The sequence below is a fragment of the Microcebus murinus genome, chromosome 28, assembly GCF_040939455.1.
Source record: "Microcebus murinus isolate Inina chromosome 28, M.murinus_Inina_mat1.0, whole genome shotgun sequence".
In the NCBI taxonomy this organism is placed as follows: Eukaryota; Metazoa; Chordata; class Mammalia; order Primates; family Cheirogaleidae; genus Microcebus; species Microcebus murinus.
This window is the reverse complement of record NC_134131.1, coordinates 8,142,599-8,161,455: the sequence shown is the minus strand read 5'-3', so window position 1 is coordinate 8,161,455 and position 18,857 is coordinate 8,142,599. Positions and strand designations below refer to the sequence as shown.

The following is an 18,857-nucleotide window of genomic DNA, read 5'->3' as shown; positions in this document are numbered from 1 at the left end:
AAGCACAGTGAGGGAGAGATAGATTACATTAGCTTCTTATAACTCCTGTAAAAGTTATCACAAATGCTGTGGCTTAAAACAACACATACTTATTTTCTTATGGTCATGGAGGTCAGAAGTCCAAAATGGGTTTCATAGGACTGAAAACAAGGCATTGGCAGGATCTCCGTAGATCTAGGGGAGAATCTGATGCATTGCCTTTCCCAGTTTCTAGAGCTTCATTCCTTGTGTTCCTTGGGTCATGCCCCCTTCCTTCATCTTTAAAGTCAGCATTGAAGCATCTTCAAATCTCTCTCTGCTTGGCTGTCTCTCTGCTTGGCTGCCTTTTGCTCTGTGTCAAATCTAACTCTGCCTCCCTTTATAAAAACACTTAGAACTGCCCATGTGGATGGTCCAGGATAACCTCCCCATCTCAAGATCCTTAACTTAGATCTGCAAAAACCATTTCACCATATTTTGTAGGACTCACAGGTTCCAGGTAGTAAGATCTAATCTAAGTATCTTTGGGGACCATTATTTAGCTTGCCACATATTAATGAAAAATTAAAAAGTGTATAATTAACAATTATACACTTGTTCCTGTGTTTCTCTCAATATATTACTGCTTTGTTATGAAGGTATAAAACTTCAATATTGTCCATCATCACATAGTTAGGTGGTATTAGCATGGTATGGTAGAAGAAGGACTTCTCTGACAATCAGATGACCTAAGACCTAATCTATGTCCCTGCTTTGTGACAACTCTTATAGGTAAGTTTGACAAGTAAGTTGGACAATTAAGACAATTAACAATTGTGCTTCTTAATTGAATGGTCCTTTATTTTCTTCTAATATTTTTAAAATATTAGAATAGAAGAATAGAACTTTTGAATATTCAAAACTTCAAAAATATCCCAGAATCAACATTTCAGGCCTGGATGTGAAGGTTTCATTGTAAATGCTCAAGAGGCCAATGTTTGTAGTAAATGTGCTAGAAGAAGTTGTAGTGCTAATTTAAACAAAAGTAGGAGGGGGGGAGGAAAAAAGGTTGGTGGCAAAATTAAGTTTCAATTTACAGTCTAGGGAGATAAACTATTAACATTTTAAAAGGATTGTAACAGTGAAAATTAGAAGGAAAAAAAGCAAGTAATTGTGAAAGATTTGCTGGCCTTTTAGAATGAATAAAAAGTCAGTTTTAGGAGAACAAGATATTATAACTATGCATAGAAGTAAAATTCTATCATCAGACAATCTCATTTTCTAAACTAAAATACTATTTTCAAGTAGGGAGACATACTATGAAATCTCTAACAAAACAAACAGATTTAAAGCAATGTTCTCTTGTGTATATCATTATCAACATCATTACATCTGGGACAATATTTAGCTTAGATTATCTTATTTAAATAGCTATGGCTTAAAAAAAAATAGCTCCAATCTGTTCTTTCACAATAAAACTGTGCACCAAGGATATATGATTATTTCTCCCTTTAGAATAAAGCAAAAGGACATGTTGAATCACATCCAATCTGGATAAATAAAAGTTAATAAAAGAGCTGGAGTAGTTTTCAGATTTGATATGTGTTCTGAGAATAATAATTTATTTTAATTTAACACAAAAGGTCTTTTAGGGATCCTATGCTAATTCAACATACATATTTAAAGGGCAAAATGTTAATGTTGAATTTTGACAGGAAGATGAAACGTAAGGGTAGGAACAAAATCCTTATTCACATATGTGTGATTTCAGGACACCTTGATGACTTTGCAATGTCTTTCCTTAATCTATTACAACAAAAAAAAAGAAGACATTCTTATTGAACTCTGAATTTTTGTTAACAGAGAGAAGTGACACAAATCAAAACAATGTAATAACTTTGAATAAATATAACTCTAGTAATTCTAGCTAATGGATTCACTAGTGGTTAAAATACCTTTATTTATATGGTTGTCTGATTCTTCTGGTTGATTTCTGCGTATTTTAGCATTCTCATTTCTTTTAGGATTAGCATATCTTTCCATTTCTGGGGATTGCTATTAAATATATGTCTTTTACAATTACTATGTTTCTGCCTTGCAAATTATTATGTTTGTTCCTGTGTTTCTCTCAATGTATTACTGCTTTGTTGTGAATGTTGAAAACTTCAATCTTGTCTATCATCACATAGTTAGGTGGCAATAGCATGGTATGGTAGAAGAAGGACTCCTCTGACACTCAGATGACCTAAGACCTAATTGATGTCCCTGCTTTGTGACAACTCATGTAGGTAAGTTTGACAAGTAAGCTGGACAGCTGAGACAATTAAGATTTAAATGACCTTGACAGACTGTGGTTGATTATTTGCAAAAACAGCCACCGTTATTCCCTTTATTATTTCCATGTCTTTTTACAGTGAAACTTTGCAGCTCTCCTATTAAGACATGAAGTATATTTCTATACCCCTTGAATCTGGAGTAGCCTTGTGACTGGCAGGGTTCAAAAGAATGCCCCAGAAATGACATTGTGGCGATTCCAAGGCTTCCGTATCAACAAACATGGCATTCTTCTGATTTCTCTTGAAACCCTGAGCAGCCACAGTATGAAAGAGCCCAGACTCGTAGAGAAGGACATTTGGGTCACAACCAAGGCAGCCCAGTTGTCTCAGCTGCCAATGTCTTAGACTAGTCACATCTCAGGTGACTCAGCTGACCACAGGTACAGTGCACTCAGACAAAACCAACAGAATAAGCAGTTGAATTCCATCCTAAATTGCCAATACACACACTCGTCAACTAAATACATGCATATTTGCTATTTTAATCTACTCAGATTTGGGGTGGTTTGTTACGAAGCAAAAGTCAACTGATATGCACACATTAATAGCTTTAAATCCAATAAAAGAATATGCTTTAATGTATTTAAAAAAACATGATTCAGGAAAGAAACTTTTTCTAAGGTTACTTCTAGTTCTGATGTAATATTCTATATCACCTTTTTTTTCTATTTCAGCATAGCTTTTTAAAATTTTTTTGCCTTATCAAATTCTAAGTGTGAGGAAAAATATGTATTTTGATTTTAACTTTTTAAAGGCTTCACTGTAAAAGAAATAAGAAGAATTCTTCATTGTTTATTAGTGATAAAAATTATTTAATCACATTCATTTACCATAAAAATGTCATATGTGACAATTTATAAATGTAATAATGTTAGCGTCTGTTTAAAAATAGAGTTCGTACATTTTTAAGGATTAAACTCTCCCTGTATTAGCATAGAGGTTACTTTCAAAACTTTATCACTTAGTCATTAAAATAACATATGTACTGTTCATTTTGAAAATTGCTTCACCTCTAGAAAGAAATACAATACCAATATATTTATCAATCAAAACTTATAATAATAGAACACTTTACCTGCACAAGAGTTTATGAGTGGCAGCAGAATTATCAGTTTCCATAGCAACCTCATCTCCACTTCCTAAGGTCAAAAATTTCTCCCATACAATCAACAGGAAAAAAAAGGTCTGTCTTCCAGGCAGTATCTCAAGAATCTGAAAGAAATAAAATTGCTATGAAATGACAAACATACAAACGTGAATATTTTAATATGTATATTGATCATTACATATTGATTAAATTCAATATTAAAATATTATTATCCAAAATACAGCAACCTAAATGGCTACTTTATACATATACATATGTTTTGCAAAGTTTCTGGAATTTCAGGTCATATTTTCTTAATTTCCATTTATATTTCAAATATACATGCCATTTGCTATTATGTTTGGTGTAGTTGTTAATGGGCTGAGATGGAATTCAATTGGATGTATACCATGTGGACTAAAATTTTCATTAGCTTAAGTTCAGTCATTTTTTGACATGTTAAAGAGATTAAAAAACATTAAACCAATTCCCATGATTCTGTTGTTGGCTTGTATTTTTAATTTTTAATCATTAGGCAAAGGATATAATACTTCTCCATCTTACATATATTAACAGCTACTTTACATTTATTTCCTGGATTTTCTGTGTTTTTATCAATATTATTGAGGACACACTCATTAGGAATCATTATCTTTTGTAATGTTACTAGAACCAACATTAATATTGTGTTACAAAATGTCTGCAAGAAGTCAATTTCTGGCAGTGTTATCTTTTAGGTATAAGTCATGCTTTTCCTAAGGGGTTACATCATAATTTTCTCTAATTTATTTTGACATTTAAGCCATGCAATGATAAATGAAGTCAAGATAAACTGTTAGTCTGACTTTTACTCCGAAAGGGAAATCTATTAAGAGACTCATAAAAACTCATAAAGGTTTAGAATAAACTCATCTAGGTTATATTTGATAAAACTATCATATATCAAATGATGGAATTCTTTGGAAACTTGAACTTAGTGGAAATGTATTTTCTTGCAACCTCAAATACCATCTGTAAGTCTATGGACTTTAAGTGTGGTAATAGTACACAATGAAATTTTGATCACTTCCTGATATATTTTCCAATTTTAAAAATCTTTCACTTCTTTCTGCTATTAGTTGCTTCAACTTAAAAAATATTGACCACATTTAACTTTTTTTGTAAAGCTTAAGTTACATACTTTCACAATTTAATCAAAGAATAAAAATCACAGGAAAAATAAATAATATTCAGGTTAGAATATTGAATACTATATAGATTCCATAACATTGTCTCACAAATTTTTTCCTATCATATATCACCTTTCATTCCCTTTGATACCACAGAATCAAAGCCTTTAAGTTCTTGCATTTAAATTAAATCATATCTTACATTCATTCACGCATTTATCATTTTTTCAACAAATATTTATTTATTTAGATAGTTCCATCCTCTGCAAGACGTTGGGCACTTAGGTGCGAGTGGTGAGCCTAAATTCTTCATTCCTACCTTTGAGGCATTGCTGTCTTGTTAGAGAGACATTTAACAAAGCAAGAAAAAAAAAATCTTTGCATACACACAGGTAAATAATGATGAGAGATAAAAATGATATATTTATTTAAATGTGAGATCCATGAGATCTATATAAGGTGAGATGATGCAGAACATAGCAAAGCCCTCTCTCTCTTTGCCCTTCCTTTTGCCTGCTATGTTGCAACAATGGGTCCAGTAGTCATCCATGGCATATATACTATGCTCTGTCAACCTATATATCTTGCTCTTGCCCTACAATCCTATCTTTCTCTCCTCAATAAACCTCATTTTTGTGCTTGCCTAACTTTGGCGTGTCTGGTCATTCTACCATGGGTGCTCCAAGAACTGATGGTTTCAGACTGAAACCTAACATCCCCATTTGAATATTACCATCAAAAATTTTCTTCCTGGCTGGGCACGGTGGCTCACATCTGTAATTCCAGCACTCTGGGAGGCCGAGGTGGGTGGATTGCTCAAGGTCAGGAGTTCGAAACCACCCTGAGCAAGAGCGAGACCCTGTCTCTACTATAAATAGAAAGAAATTAGTTGGCCAACTAATATATAGAAAAAATTAGTCAAGCATGGTGGCACATGCCTGTAGTCCCAGCTGCTTGGGAGGCTGAGGCAGCAGGATCGCTTGAGCCCAGGAGTTTGAGGTTGCTATGAGCTAGGCTGATGCCACGGCACTCACTCTAGCCTGGGCAACAAAGTGAGACTCTGTCTCAAAATTTTTTAAAAAAAAATTCTTCCTAAAGGGAAAAATTGGTCAATTATGCCAGAACTCTAAAACCTTTAGTCACTCTTCATTGCAAAAACCACCAACGTCCTTGGGAATGGTATTCAGGACCATGTACAATGAATTTCTAACCTTCCTTTCTCAACCAAAGTACTTGCTACATACTTCCAGTCTGTTGACAAAGATCTACTCCCCATTTACTTTGCACTCACATCATACATTATCTCCATATAGATGCTATTGGATTTGCATAGAATTCCCCATTAGAGTCTACATGTCCCTTAAAAACTGTGTAGCAGAATAGCCATACCACCCTGTTTTCACTGGATAGTTTCTGTGTACCCAAATGCCAAGGCAGAATTATTAATAGACTCTTTTTCCCCAAAAAAGTCTCAGTTTACAAGATAAATTATGTGGTCCACTTATTTAATAAATATTCATTACTTTTTCCTCCCCAATAATTTTGTTCTCTTCTTGTGATAAAAGCTCTGTAACTTTCTTTTGAGGAACCACCTCCCTATGTACCTTTAGTCCATACAGTTCGAGTTGTACTGCCTCCACCTCTTCACTCCAGGCATGAGCATATGAGAAGGGCATTGTCAATTAGGAATCAATTTCCTTGGCTACAATATTTTATAAAGGGATGGGAATATGACCTAATTGAAACCAGTGACAGTCAAAGCCACGACCTTTGGCAATGCTATTAGGACAAGAGGGTAATCTTTCCATTAAGTCATTGATGTGTAAACCTGTCTATCTGTTATATTTCACAAGTGTAATTTTGACTCAGTTTGAATTCATGGCTAAAAACTTTCATTCCCCTTCATGGACAGTTTACTAAGCTTCCATTTCAACTACCTCCCTTGTTAGGTTTTAACAATACTGGATTATAATACACGCATACCAATTGCCAGGAGCCCCAAAATATCTAATTCATAGGAAAGGCCTCTTCTTCCTTGGATTAGAAAATTATTCAAAATATCCAATCCCCAAGATACCTACAAAACATAGCTAACCTTACCCCATTTTCCATACACAAGCCGCCTTCAACAGTCCCAGTTTGCTGTTATCCTGTTCCTGGGTACGATCTCCTGTGTGGCTCTTTTATTATTTGGAGCAGTAGGAAACAGAGCTCTGCTTTTCTTACATATAAATTCTGCCACCCATAGAACCTATAATCACACCTGATATCACAGAATCATGAAATATCCAATCACGCCTAAACTACTGGAATTCCAAGATATGTGAGCCAATATAACAAATTTTTGCCTAATCCTGTTTGTGTTGTGTTTTTATCTCCTGCAACTAAAACAATCCGACTAGTGTTTTCATTTTTCATCCTGAATTTATGGGAAGATTTTCTTAAAGACTCTTGTAGAGGAAACTGACATGATGTACTCCCCTTAGGGCTTGTACTTATCAGAGACTCCATCATATTGCCAGAGTTTTCATACTTTGCCTTGACGATAAGCACCATGTGTAATACTTTTTCATAACACTCGATGTGATGCCTGATGCAGAGCTCACAGTCATTCAATGAGTTATGTGCTAGGTTTGTATTTGACAGGCAAACAAACTAGTACTATGGAGAAAAAGGTTAAAGTGGGAATCTAGAGACTTTCTTTCTACTATTGTCTCTTTTCCTTAACCAGATGAGTAATGTTGGCTGATTCATGGACAATCACATTGATTGTCAGTTTCTTCCTTTGAAAATTAAAGGAGTTGACCTACAAATCACCTTTAAATTTCTTCCAGTTCTAACATTCTAAGGTTGTTTGATTCAATCCAGTGTATAATTTCACGGCAGATAGTGCCCTTTACCATCTGATTACTTATCAGCATACTGTAATGAGGGCAAAGCCCAAAAGATATTTTATTTGGCATTGCTTTCTAAAGCCAGCCTAAATAGCTCATATTTATGCATCAGTTGCCATTTGTAAAAATTTCATTCGTAAAAGTTTAAATTGCCTGATGAAGGGGAATACTCTGGCTCAATGAGAACAATCCAGATTTAAAAAAAGTGTGGTTATTTATTTGCAGCAGAATGGAGTAGAAAGATTCAGTGGGTAAAATTTATGCCAGTCGCTAATATGCAAAATAGCCACAGGAATGAATTCTTGGTTCCTAGAATCCTACAGATCACCTGAAGCAAATGCACTAATAAAGGAAGGCCAGTAGATAGATCTAACTTAAAAGAATTTCTAGAATCTTTAAACAAATTTTAAAAATGCATCACCAGCATTTTGTTTTAGATAAAGTTTATAGGCTGTGTAATCTTTTAAATATTATTTTGGTTCATGACCGCAGTGCACAGATTATTGTTCTACTATTATTGGACAAAGTGTGTTCCTTCTAGACAACATATGTTTATCTTTTCTTTCATGGAATTTCTCAATGCAAAAGTAACAATTTCAAACACTTCAAGAAAAGAGTATGCATAGCTCTACAATTCCTTACCTGCAATTTAAAACAAACAAACAAAAAAACTTTTGAACGTTGGAATATACGTGTAAGTTTGGTAGCAAAACTTGTCCCAGACTAATCTGTGATTGGTTAGAACTTTTTATCCAAGGTAGAATGGATATTTATGTTTTTCTGTTGAAACAGAAATGTTGGTTGATGTTAAAGGTGCTGCCCATTGGGCATATACATACATGCATACATACATAAAAAATTATATGTATATGTATCGATATATATTTAATGTGCATATGTATCTGTAATACATATATACATATATATACATACAAATTTGTACCACATTGCCTCACTAAAGGCTAAAACTAGGAATAGGAAATTATAGCCTGCTGACTTAATTTGGTCCTCCGTCTATTTTGTAAATAAAGTTTCATTGGAACCCAGCATACCTATTTATTTATGCATTGTCTATAGCAGCTCTTGTGTTACAAAGGCAGAGTGGAATAGTAGCACCAGAGACCGTGTGGCCTACTCTCTGATCCTTTATGGATTTAGAGCTTCTGTAAGTTCTTTTGCTGATCCCTTGTCTAATGCATTCTAAACTCTAAAATGCATTTGTCTGTGAAGATTTCAGTTAAAGGATTGTAGAACTGTCTTTCTCTGACCCCATGTACACATACTCTGCAAGAATAACACGTATTAACAGAAAAAAAAAAAACGGGGTCCTGTATTTTGAAGTAGCTACAGACTGTGAGTGTTGCCTTTATATGACCTCTTCTCACCATGTGTCACTGACCTCCATCTGATTCCAGAAGACAGATGAGAGAGTACAGAAATTATGGCTCTGACAGTGAGGCCACACCCCGTGCTAATTGTACTTAACCCAGACAAGACGAACAGTTGCTTTGGTTAAGAATAATCACGTTTTTAGAAATGGGAAACTATCACTAAATCTATTCTCTGGACATAAAACCATCTGTCAATCAGTAAGTGTACACAATTGCCAGTAAACCAGAACCAGTGTGGAAGTCAAATGTTGGTTGGACTTTAGGCAGCTGGAAAAATCCTGGAGATTGTTGCCATGTTAAACCTTGATTTGCCCAGTAGGCATGGCAAACAATGGGAATTACCAAAAATAGATGGCATCTCTAGTGTTTATCTTTTAAAGGGGGAGTTTTCCAACTTTTCCTTGAGTTGAGAACTAGGGACATTTGCTTGAATAAAAAGGCAGGGTAGACATGCATGCATATGTTTATAATAAGCCTTTGAAAGGTGCTAATAAAGGATTCTAACTGGTACTTACCAACCATACTTACAAGGTATAGAGAAAGCCTAAGATGGCCTAAAACATCATATTTTATGATGAGGGGAAAATGGGAAGTTATTCTTGTCCAATTCTCTCAAACACTGTGCTTTTTAAGTTTTTTCAAATAGATCTAGCTGATATCAACCTAGATGATGAAGAATTATGTGCATTAATACATATTGTTTATGGAAATATTTGAATCAATTACAAATTGTACCTTTTTCTCACCAAAGAAAAGAAGCACTATCTGAAATGATTTTTCTCAAATTGGCAGTAGGAAAAGCAGAGACAACTACTAAAGAACTTTGGTTAGTGCTCTAAGTACAGGGCAATAGAATGGCCAATGCACGAATGTTACTTCTAAGTATTGGCCAACATCTATCTCTAATTGCATCTTACTGTGTTGTGTTAGGATATCAGGAAACTATTTTTGCAAGTGCATGAATCTGAATGACCTTTATTCTCTCCTGATTTACAGCAACACTGCTCTGACACTAAAGAATTTCGTAGCAGAGATCAAGATCCACTTTCAGATGGCATGATCCTCAGCAGAACAAATGTTCTCAGCACTAATTGCCCTTTTGTTTTTAATTGACCAGTTAATTAACTACATCAGATAAATTAAAAATCCCAAACTCTCTTTCTTTAGGTAGATCCACTGTTCTATTTCAGTGTGATAAAAATCCATCACCAGAAGGCAGAGATGATTCTTAATAATTTTTACAACAGATTTCCAGCATCAGCATTCGTGGTATTATTTGCTATCAAACTAAATCAATAATAAATTAAAAAGTGAACTATTTATGATCTGAAAAAAAAAGCTGGTTTAGACTAGGAAACCCCACTACCCTCAAGTCAGGCAAAGTAGCAAGACAAATTGTGCCGTCGCATTCTTTGTTTTCAGAATATATTGCTATCACTTATAATAATTGTTATGCCAAGCTCTCAAAATAGGCAGTCACAATAGATGATAGATTAGTAGAAAGATATAACACAGCGTGTTTAATGTGATCATACAGGAAGAATTACTTCTTTTCTTAGAGGAGGCATGATTACATGTTAAGTTGTTAACAGCATGAAATAAATGCAAATATGTTTATTATGGAAATGGAATAATTTCTTTTCTTCTTTTTTTTTTTTAATCAGAGAAACCAAGTTGTTGAGCTCAGTCATCAATACAGACTCTCTCCTGTGGTTTTGCTTGAGGCCATGGAGTCTTGTTGAAAAAGACCAGTGTGAAGAAAATGGTTTTGAGACTGCTGAAAGAACATGCTTTCCATGCATTTCAGAATTGAAAGAAACTGTATAGATAATATAGGTCAGCTCTTTACTTTCATAGCTGAGGAAACTGAGGCCTAGAGGAGAGAAATAGTTACTGTAATTTGGTTCATGGAATGAGACCTGGGACCGGAAGGCAGGTCCCTGATTGAAGATCTTCCCTACCATGTGACCCTCTCCATCTGTGACACAGGACACAGCACCCGAGCACAGCTACAGCCTCTGTGTGTGCTCAGTTTTCTATCTGTAATGTACAGGTATGCAGGTAGAAATGCTCTTGCTATTTATATTAATCAGAATAGGAGAATGCGGGTGAGTGATACTCCTATAGTTTGGAGGATTTGTAATGTTGACTTCTCCACTTCTAAACAAACAAACAAAAAAGATGACAAGAAATATTTGTTAATCAGGCAAAGCTAAGTTTACTAGACCTACTATAGTCAGGGAGAACAAAACTTTGCATAGCTCCAGCACTCTCTCAGAAGAAGCAGTAGATGGTATGTATAGGGTTTTATGACCTGAGTTAGCTCATATTAAAATGATTCTTGCAAGATGAGGAACTGATTCAAATTGGGTAGAGATGATGGCATAATAGCTTTTAGCTTGATGGACACAAGGAGGTAAGGCTCTTGATACATATCTTGATGTTGGTCTTGAAAAGTAAGTTTTGTCCTCCAGAAGCAAGTATTTCCTAAAGCAAGTAGCTAAGTTATTTTTGCTTTCTGTGTTGTCTAGTACAGCAATGACAGGAAATTTTGCTAGTTTCTGTTGTCAGTAAATAGTTGAATATTAGAACATAAGGACTACTTACTAACTACTAAAGCAGAAATTGGGAACTTTTTTCTATAAGGGACTGGATAGTAAATACTCTCAGCTTGGTGGATCACTTGGTCTCTGTTGCCACAATAAAACTGTACTGCTGTAGTACAAAAGCATCTATAGACAAGACATATGCAAATGGAAATGGCTGTGTTCTAATAAAACTTTATTTATAAAACACAAGTGAAGGGTAATTAATTCATGGACATACTTTGCTAACCCATGGGCTAAAAGCCTGGAGAGAAGTTTCTAGAGGGAAGTTTTCAGTCCAAGCCTATTGAATATTTCATTAAACTCTGGAATGATCAAAAGCTGGGAGAGTAAGTATATCAGATAGCAAAATTCAGAAATATCTGAATTGAAAAGAACAGAGCAGATGAACATATGTAAATATACATATTATATGTCACATATAATATGAAATACATGTATTTAAGTAAAACAGAAAGTAGCAGATTTTTTTCTTTCAGTTTTTTTGCTTCTTTATATATTCCAAATTTTTTTTAAAAAATGAAACAAAACTAGAATATTTATAGGAAGATCCTTGTAAAACAAGTATGTGTTAATTTTTTCAAATTTTGTTTTGGGGAAATATAAATAGACTTATCTGAAGAGCAGTATTAGAGCAGCAAAGAAAAAAAATTTCATGTGTTTAAGAAAAAGTAGTCACACTACAGGAAAGTTTTCTTTTTTTCTATATTTCTGTAGTTGTCAAATTAAAGATAAATAAAACAAAACAGATCAGTAGGTGGAAACAGTAAATGCATCTAATAAAATGGTATTTAATAAGAATATGTGCTAAGTCTTTAACTTAGGATTAAAAAAAATTGGCCTTTTGAAAATTTATTCAGAGTAGGAGTGGGGTGGGGAAAATTGTGCTTCCTTCGAGTTAAAAAAAAAAATAAAAAAGCAGAAAGCAAAATATTATGGTGTGAAGTTAGACCAATAGTCAACATTGGCTTATCTTTTTGACATAGTTGCCAAAAGTTTATTAACGAAACCTACGTTGTTAATGTAACCCAGGTTGCATTAATAAAAGCATGCTGACCAAAACAAGGGAGGAGATATTTCCAGCCTGACCTGCACTTGTGTAACCACATAGAAGGAATAATGTTCTCTTCTGAGCTTCATGGTTTAAGAGGAACTTTGACAAATTGAAATCCTCTCCTGAGGATCAGGGCAAGGATGATGAAGTGGCTGGGAGCCACGACTTATGAGGGTCAGTGGAAAGAAATGAGCATGTTTAGCCCGGGGAAGAGAGGATTTAGCAGGCAGAGGAGAGGCAACTTCAAATATTTGAAGGGCTGTCTTGTGGAAGAAGGATTAAACTTATTATTTGTCTCAGGAGAGCAGAGCTGGGACCAAAGGGTGGACATTTCAGGGCAGCAAATTTCAGCTTAATACCAGCCCTGAGCATTTTAACAAGTCGAATTGTTTAGCTAGTGGTTAAGTGCACTGGCTTTGAAACCTGGGCAGTCTGGAACTCCATTCGCAAAATCTACAGATCGCTAATAGCTTGGTGACTTTAGAGGAGGTAAAGTAGCCTTTCTGAACCTTGGTTATATGATAATTACAATGGAAAAAGTAGAATCGAATTGTCAAAAGAGAATTCAGTGAGATTGTGCATACAAAGAGTAAAAGTGAACTGCTTTCTCCATGACATGCTTAGTTCTCTGTGACTAGAAGTAGCTAAATGACACATTTCTCGGTATATTATAGAGAATATTTCTGATCAAGTAGAAAATTCAACTAGAGGACCACTTAAGTCCTTCTAGACTTGTAGCTTTTTATTTCTATATAAGAACGGGATGCTGACAATCCTTTGGCTGGGAGTCATTAACTGGTGGTCCAACAGTTAGATTAATCAAGAGGAGTATTTAAAAATTGGAAAATCCCCCCTCCCCCCAAAAAAAACAGCAAAACATCTGGCTTCTTTTAAAATATCTGAAGATTAGCATTACTGAGTCTACATTTCCATTCACTAAAAGCACAACAAAAGCACACTAAAAACAACAAATATCAAGAGTGATTGTCCCTTAAACACAACGGTTTGCCACAGTTTTGGGGACATACTTTATCGTCTGACATCCAGACTCCTCCTCTCCACTCTTTCATATTATTTGTTGGGTCTCTGAAGGTATCATGTTTGCCATCTCCATGCTACACCAGATAGGAAAGCTAGCTAGAAGCAGAGTCCTTTGGGATTGTGTGACAGGATAGAAAAACGGGAGGAGAAAGAGACAGAATGGGCTGTTAGGAGGTGGGCTGAAGATAAGAATATTCGTCACAATACGATTTATCAAATATTGAACAGGTGCCAAGGATTGTACAGGCACTGCCTCATTTCATCTTCACAGCACTCATACCAGGTGGATAAAATTATTGCTTCCATTTTACAAGTGAAGAGACTGAGGCTCAGAGGAGTTAAGGAACTTGACCAAGTGCACACAGCTAAAAAACGGAGAAAAAAAAAAAATCCCTCATGTGACCAGTGTCATCCAAATCCTGATCCTGTGCTTTCTACCACAATGGCCAATCTTACAGACTTTACAGTTTTGTCCTAAGCTTACTCTAGAAGATTCTGCTCAAATTTCTGAGCAATGAAAAAGAAACATTTCTGCCTATTAGTGCTGCAAATCAAAGACTGCCCTTTCACTATGAATAACCTGAGCTCTTACAAAGCTCTGTGCAAGGGTTCCCACAGGGTGCTCTTGGGGCTTCAAAAAAAGTAGCATGCAGCCAAATAACATGCAAAATGCAAGGTTAAATAGGATGAAAAAGTTTCTTTCCTGTAGGATTTCTGTGTCTCTACCATGCTAACATGCATTATAAAACTTGAAAACGGGAATAGCATGTATTGTTTCCCAGACTTCCATGATCCTAAGACTCAATTTTCTGCAATACTTTTCCAACAGTGAATGTTCCACAGAGCCCACTTTGGGAAAGCCAGATTCAGGGGAAAGAGCCTGAACAAAAATTGCAAATGTCTCAGAGCACCAACTGTGTCAGTAGCTTACGATGTCATTTGAGTAAGTCTTGGAAGCTTTGTTCTTGTGTTTTTCACTGTAAATATTGTGACAATAATACCCACCCTACAGGCTATTCCTAACTTTTGTAGGGATCAACTAATGAAGGATGTGATAGAGCTTTCTAAACTGTAAAAAACACAGGATATACATTAGGGATTAAATTACTACATTTTCTCTCTCCTAAAAAACTGATCTGGAAAACTGGGTGGATTTAAATCACTTTCATGCCAATCAATAATTCTCTGACCACTTGATGGCATATTTTCTTCTTCTTCTTCTTCTTTTTTTTTTTTTTTCAAATGTGAATTTTCTGACCTACCTGGAAAATAATTATTGAAAGAATATATCTTAATATCAACATGAGTACACTAGGGCCATTGTAGCTCTAAACTGTCTTCTGAGAAAGAACACACTTTCTTCTAAGGCTATCCATTGGGTGAAGGAAAAGGAAAAAGAATCGAGGAGCACTCACAGCAGGATGTACACTGATTCCATTCTGTTCCTGTTGGCTAAGGTTCACAGCCCCCAGCCCTTGGACAATTGGACCTTTCGGCTTCTCTTCCATCAACCTGTCCCCTGAGATGTGCTCCCATTGGCAGTCCTGACCTCATGGAAATAGGAGCCGCCTTGGGAGGAAAATGTGGTTGCCTGTCAACAGTGATGCCACAAAACTCTGGGAAATCCCTCTGCCATTGAGAGTGTAGAATTTTGAAAATAATAAAAATACAAAGGAAAGAGAGACAGTGAAAAAAAAAAAACAGGGAATGCCATTTCATCTCAATATCTTCAGTGCCCTTCCTTGCAGAAACTTGAATCAGGCTTTATTTTGTTGGGGACATGTTATTTTTGCTAAATGCATGGCCACTGTGCAGAGAGACTCTGTGGCATGGGCTTCAGGAGACCAACCTCCTTCTCTAGCCCTTGGCCATTTGTATCCAAACGACAAACAATTTGCTAGCAAAAAAAAAAACATTCACCTGCTGACCTCATGAGACACTTCTCCAAGAGCAGAGGGTTAAAATATTACCTGAGATTTTCCAACATTGTGTGTCTGCTTCCTGCATTCTTACCAGTGGAGGCTGTAGCACCTTAGGATATTTGGAACTCTGTATCTACAGAACCCTGCTTTTATAAACCGATCGATAGCGTGAAAGATGCATTCTTGAATAAAATGTCTCACTTTGATTTCTAAAATTACCCAGAAATAAAATAAATAAATAAATAAATAAATAAATAAATAAATAAATAAATAAATAAATCTGAGGCTCAGAGAGATTAACCAACTTTTCTGTAGCCACAGAGGATAAAGTGTTCATACTCTTTTGAAAGCATTGCTTTACATTTTGCGCCCACTAAATGCAGGTGGCAAAACTATGATCTTAATGTCCATCCAGATCTAGGCAAGGGTATTATGGGCTATTGGTAGTGTGGAGGGAATAATGACAAGATGATAAGACCACACTTGGAGGGAAGGGATAGTATCTTCTGTGGAGCTTCTCTGAGGGCTAAGGTTCCGCAGGACACACTGTGGGAGACAAGCTCAGTGGAAAGATCACTGGGCTGAGAATGCAAAGGGGAGGACCCAGTGAGAATCCATATCACCTACAAATAGCAAAGTAATTCGAGTAGATGGACCATCTCTGGTCTTACAATATTATATTGAGGTGGGAGAGAAGCAACTCAATAGAGATAAGTGTAAAACTCAAGACACTGTGGTCAAAAGGAGGATACAGCCCTCCAAATAATGTAACACTCCTTCAAGTAATAGACCAACAGCATGCAGATGTGATAGGGCCAAGCTGGGCCTTGTACCTAGAGCTTTTGACTGCAAGATGAGTGCCCTCTCCATAATACATCCATAGTATATATAGGAAGCCCATGAATGTTGTCAGCTATTTGCATATACATATTTCGAATTGGTCTGAATTGCAGGACAGGAGGTAGATTGAACCTGAAGGTAGTTTTGGGAAAAGGTCCAGGAAGGAAGGAGCTGTAGTGAAATCCATAGCAGGGTGTTGCTCTAGAAACTGCCTTTCCTTCTGTCTCTACAGCTGCCTGTTAGAGTAAGAGGATTTGAGGAAGGAAAGAAGAACATGAGAAAACAGCCATGTTTCCATAACAGTAATTCTCTTTCGTTGCATGATATAAACCAAAGCTACTAATTCGGGAGCACAGCTACCAACCTAATCCAGCAGGTCATCTTGCATACGGGTAGATGCCAACTCTGGCCCTGAACTCACATGTCCAAAAGGGCATTGACTTTTTCAGCCCACTCATGCCTGAAGGGAGATGGAAAGAGATGTAAAATCACTGACTCAATGGCTCTTCAAGCTCCCCCAGAGAAGGCAGTAGCAGTTAAGAGTTCATGCTCTGTAGCCAAGTTGCCCACATTTAAATCTAGCCTCTGCCTCTCATTAGGTGGAAGACTTGGGACAGATTACTTAACTCTTCTGTGCCTTCATTTCCTCATCAGTAAAATGGGGATAATAGTGGTAGCTACTTCCCAAGTTTGAGGTGAGGATAAGTTTATTGGATACCAGTATTTCATTTGAAGTCAGGATTCAATAAATAGCTGCTATCATTATAGTTGTAATGATACTTATTATCATTAAGTGTAAAACAACCAAATTTAGAAGATCAAGTTATTTTAAGGATGTCTCTGTCTTTGTTTATGTTGGTCCATCTTCCTGGAATTCTTTAATCTTAGCATTCTGCCAAGAATTAATGACCTTATTCCATGAAGGTTTTTATTATATCTTCATTTAAAAATACTTACACTTTCCTTTCAACTTCCAATCAATTTACCTCTAATGAAGAAATGAACAAGGTATTTCTGACATGTCTCCTTTTTCATGATATATTTTTCATGGTTGATTTTTGCAGGATCTTATGTGTGTGTCCTTGTACACAAGAGGCATTAAGTTACATTCATTTAATGAATACATGGGTGATTGGTTGCTACTTATAAGAGCCTTAAATGTATTTCAGGGATGTTGTGAAAAAAACCTCCTAGAAGCAATAATAATTTTGAGTTATTGTTCTTTTTGTTATCTTGATAGAATTTAGTACAGTCTCCTTGAAAAAGGATACATAAGGCTCTTTTTAAGTAAGGGGAATGAAGAGAAGTAAAGGAGGCTTAACCTGAACTAACTGCTGTCAAGTGACTATTTTCCAAACATTCAAGAAGGAGAAAATAAGTGAAAGCAGAATTATTCTGGCCCTAAAGTGACCCCCGCAAAAATGATCACCCACCTACCTCTTCACATTTTTTTCTAACATACATTCCTGGTGTGACATCAATGGGACCCCAGATCATTAGGTTCCCAGAAGAGATGCATCTCTAGAAAAGGGCATCAGCTTTGGAATTTGCATGTGAATCTCCAAGGGCATAAACCTGACCTCCCAAATGTAAAAGGATAGGGGGGTACAACCCATTTTTGGCTAACTGGTCGCAAACAGATTTTTAAAGGATATGAGTTTGTAAACATATTGATCATGTTGCAAGATGTTATTCAGAGGTTTCAGAGTCAAAGAAATATAAGCACAGCTACATATTTCAGAAGTTTCAGATCTAATTTGCTTGTCAATTCCCAGAGCATACTAGTTTTTCAGAGGATGTACGCATATAAATAAACTAAATGCACATACATCTTTTCTTTCCAAATCGCTTTCCTTCACTCTACCTGACATAAACTCCCTGATGTCCCGGCCAGAGTGGTATTTTTGGCACAATATTGTTCCTGATTTCTCTATTGCCTCCCGGGGACCTGCTTTTCAAATATCTAATGCGAATTTTCTCATGAATGCCAATGATATACGGTTACATTTTTCCTTCCAACTTGCCATCCCCTAGGCGCTCCAAGTACTCCGTGACTACTTTCAAGATATCCATAACTAGATGAATAGCAATTACTTGTAATAGAAGGCAGAAAAGGCAAAGGGCATTTTTATTGGTTCTGGGAAGATTTAACTACATTGATACAGCACTTACTGAAAATCTCCATCACCCCAGAGGATGATGAATGGCCACCTCCGTCTCTCTCTGTCCCTGGAGGTTCCCAGGTACTAACTGCCCTGAGGTCTTCCTTGCTACACAGAGAAGTTCGTCTCCATTCATTCTTGCATGTTAACTTCACTTGAGTGTAGTGAGCAGTGAACACTTTATTCACTCCCAATTCAAATCAAAATAAGGGTTTAATTTGCTTCCCGGTCTTCTGGGGCTAATCTCCCTTCACTGAACACTCATACTCCCATTAACTCAAGGAGAACAACCCCCTAAGCAGCCTTCGAATGAGGCATTGAAGGACTAATTGTTCCTCTGGAAGCTTGCACACAGCTCCTGCTAGTATTGACAGGCACCTTGTTTTGTGTGCCCTAT

At 36.2% G+C, this 18,857-nt stretch overlaps 1 protein-coding gene across 3 annotated transcripts in view; it reads right to left on the bottom strand.

Annotated features, from left to right (window-relative positions):
- Positions 1 to 18,857, bottom strand: part of CNTN6 (contactin 6) — a 282,265-nt gene that overhangs the window by 225,895 nt on the left and 37,513 nt on the right. For all 3 annotated transcript variants that reach the window (XM_075998472.1, XM_012740481.3, XM_012740492.3), the window contains exon 2: positions 3,370 to 3,506. Coding sequence is in view for 2 of the 3 variants with exons in the window: in XM_012740481.3 (XP_012595935.2) it covers positions 3,370 to 3,424 (55 nt within the window). In the remaining variant the exon portion in view is untranslated. The remainder of the gene's footprint in view (positions 1 to 3,369; positions 3,507 to 18,857) is intronic.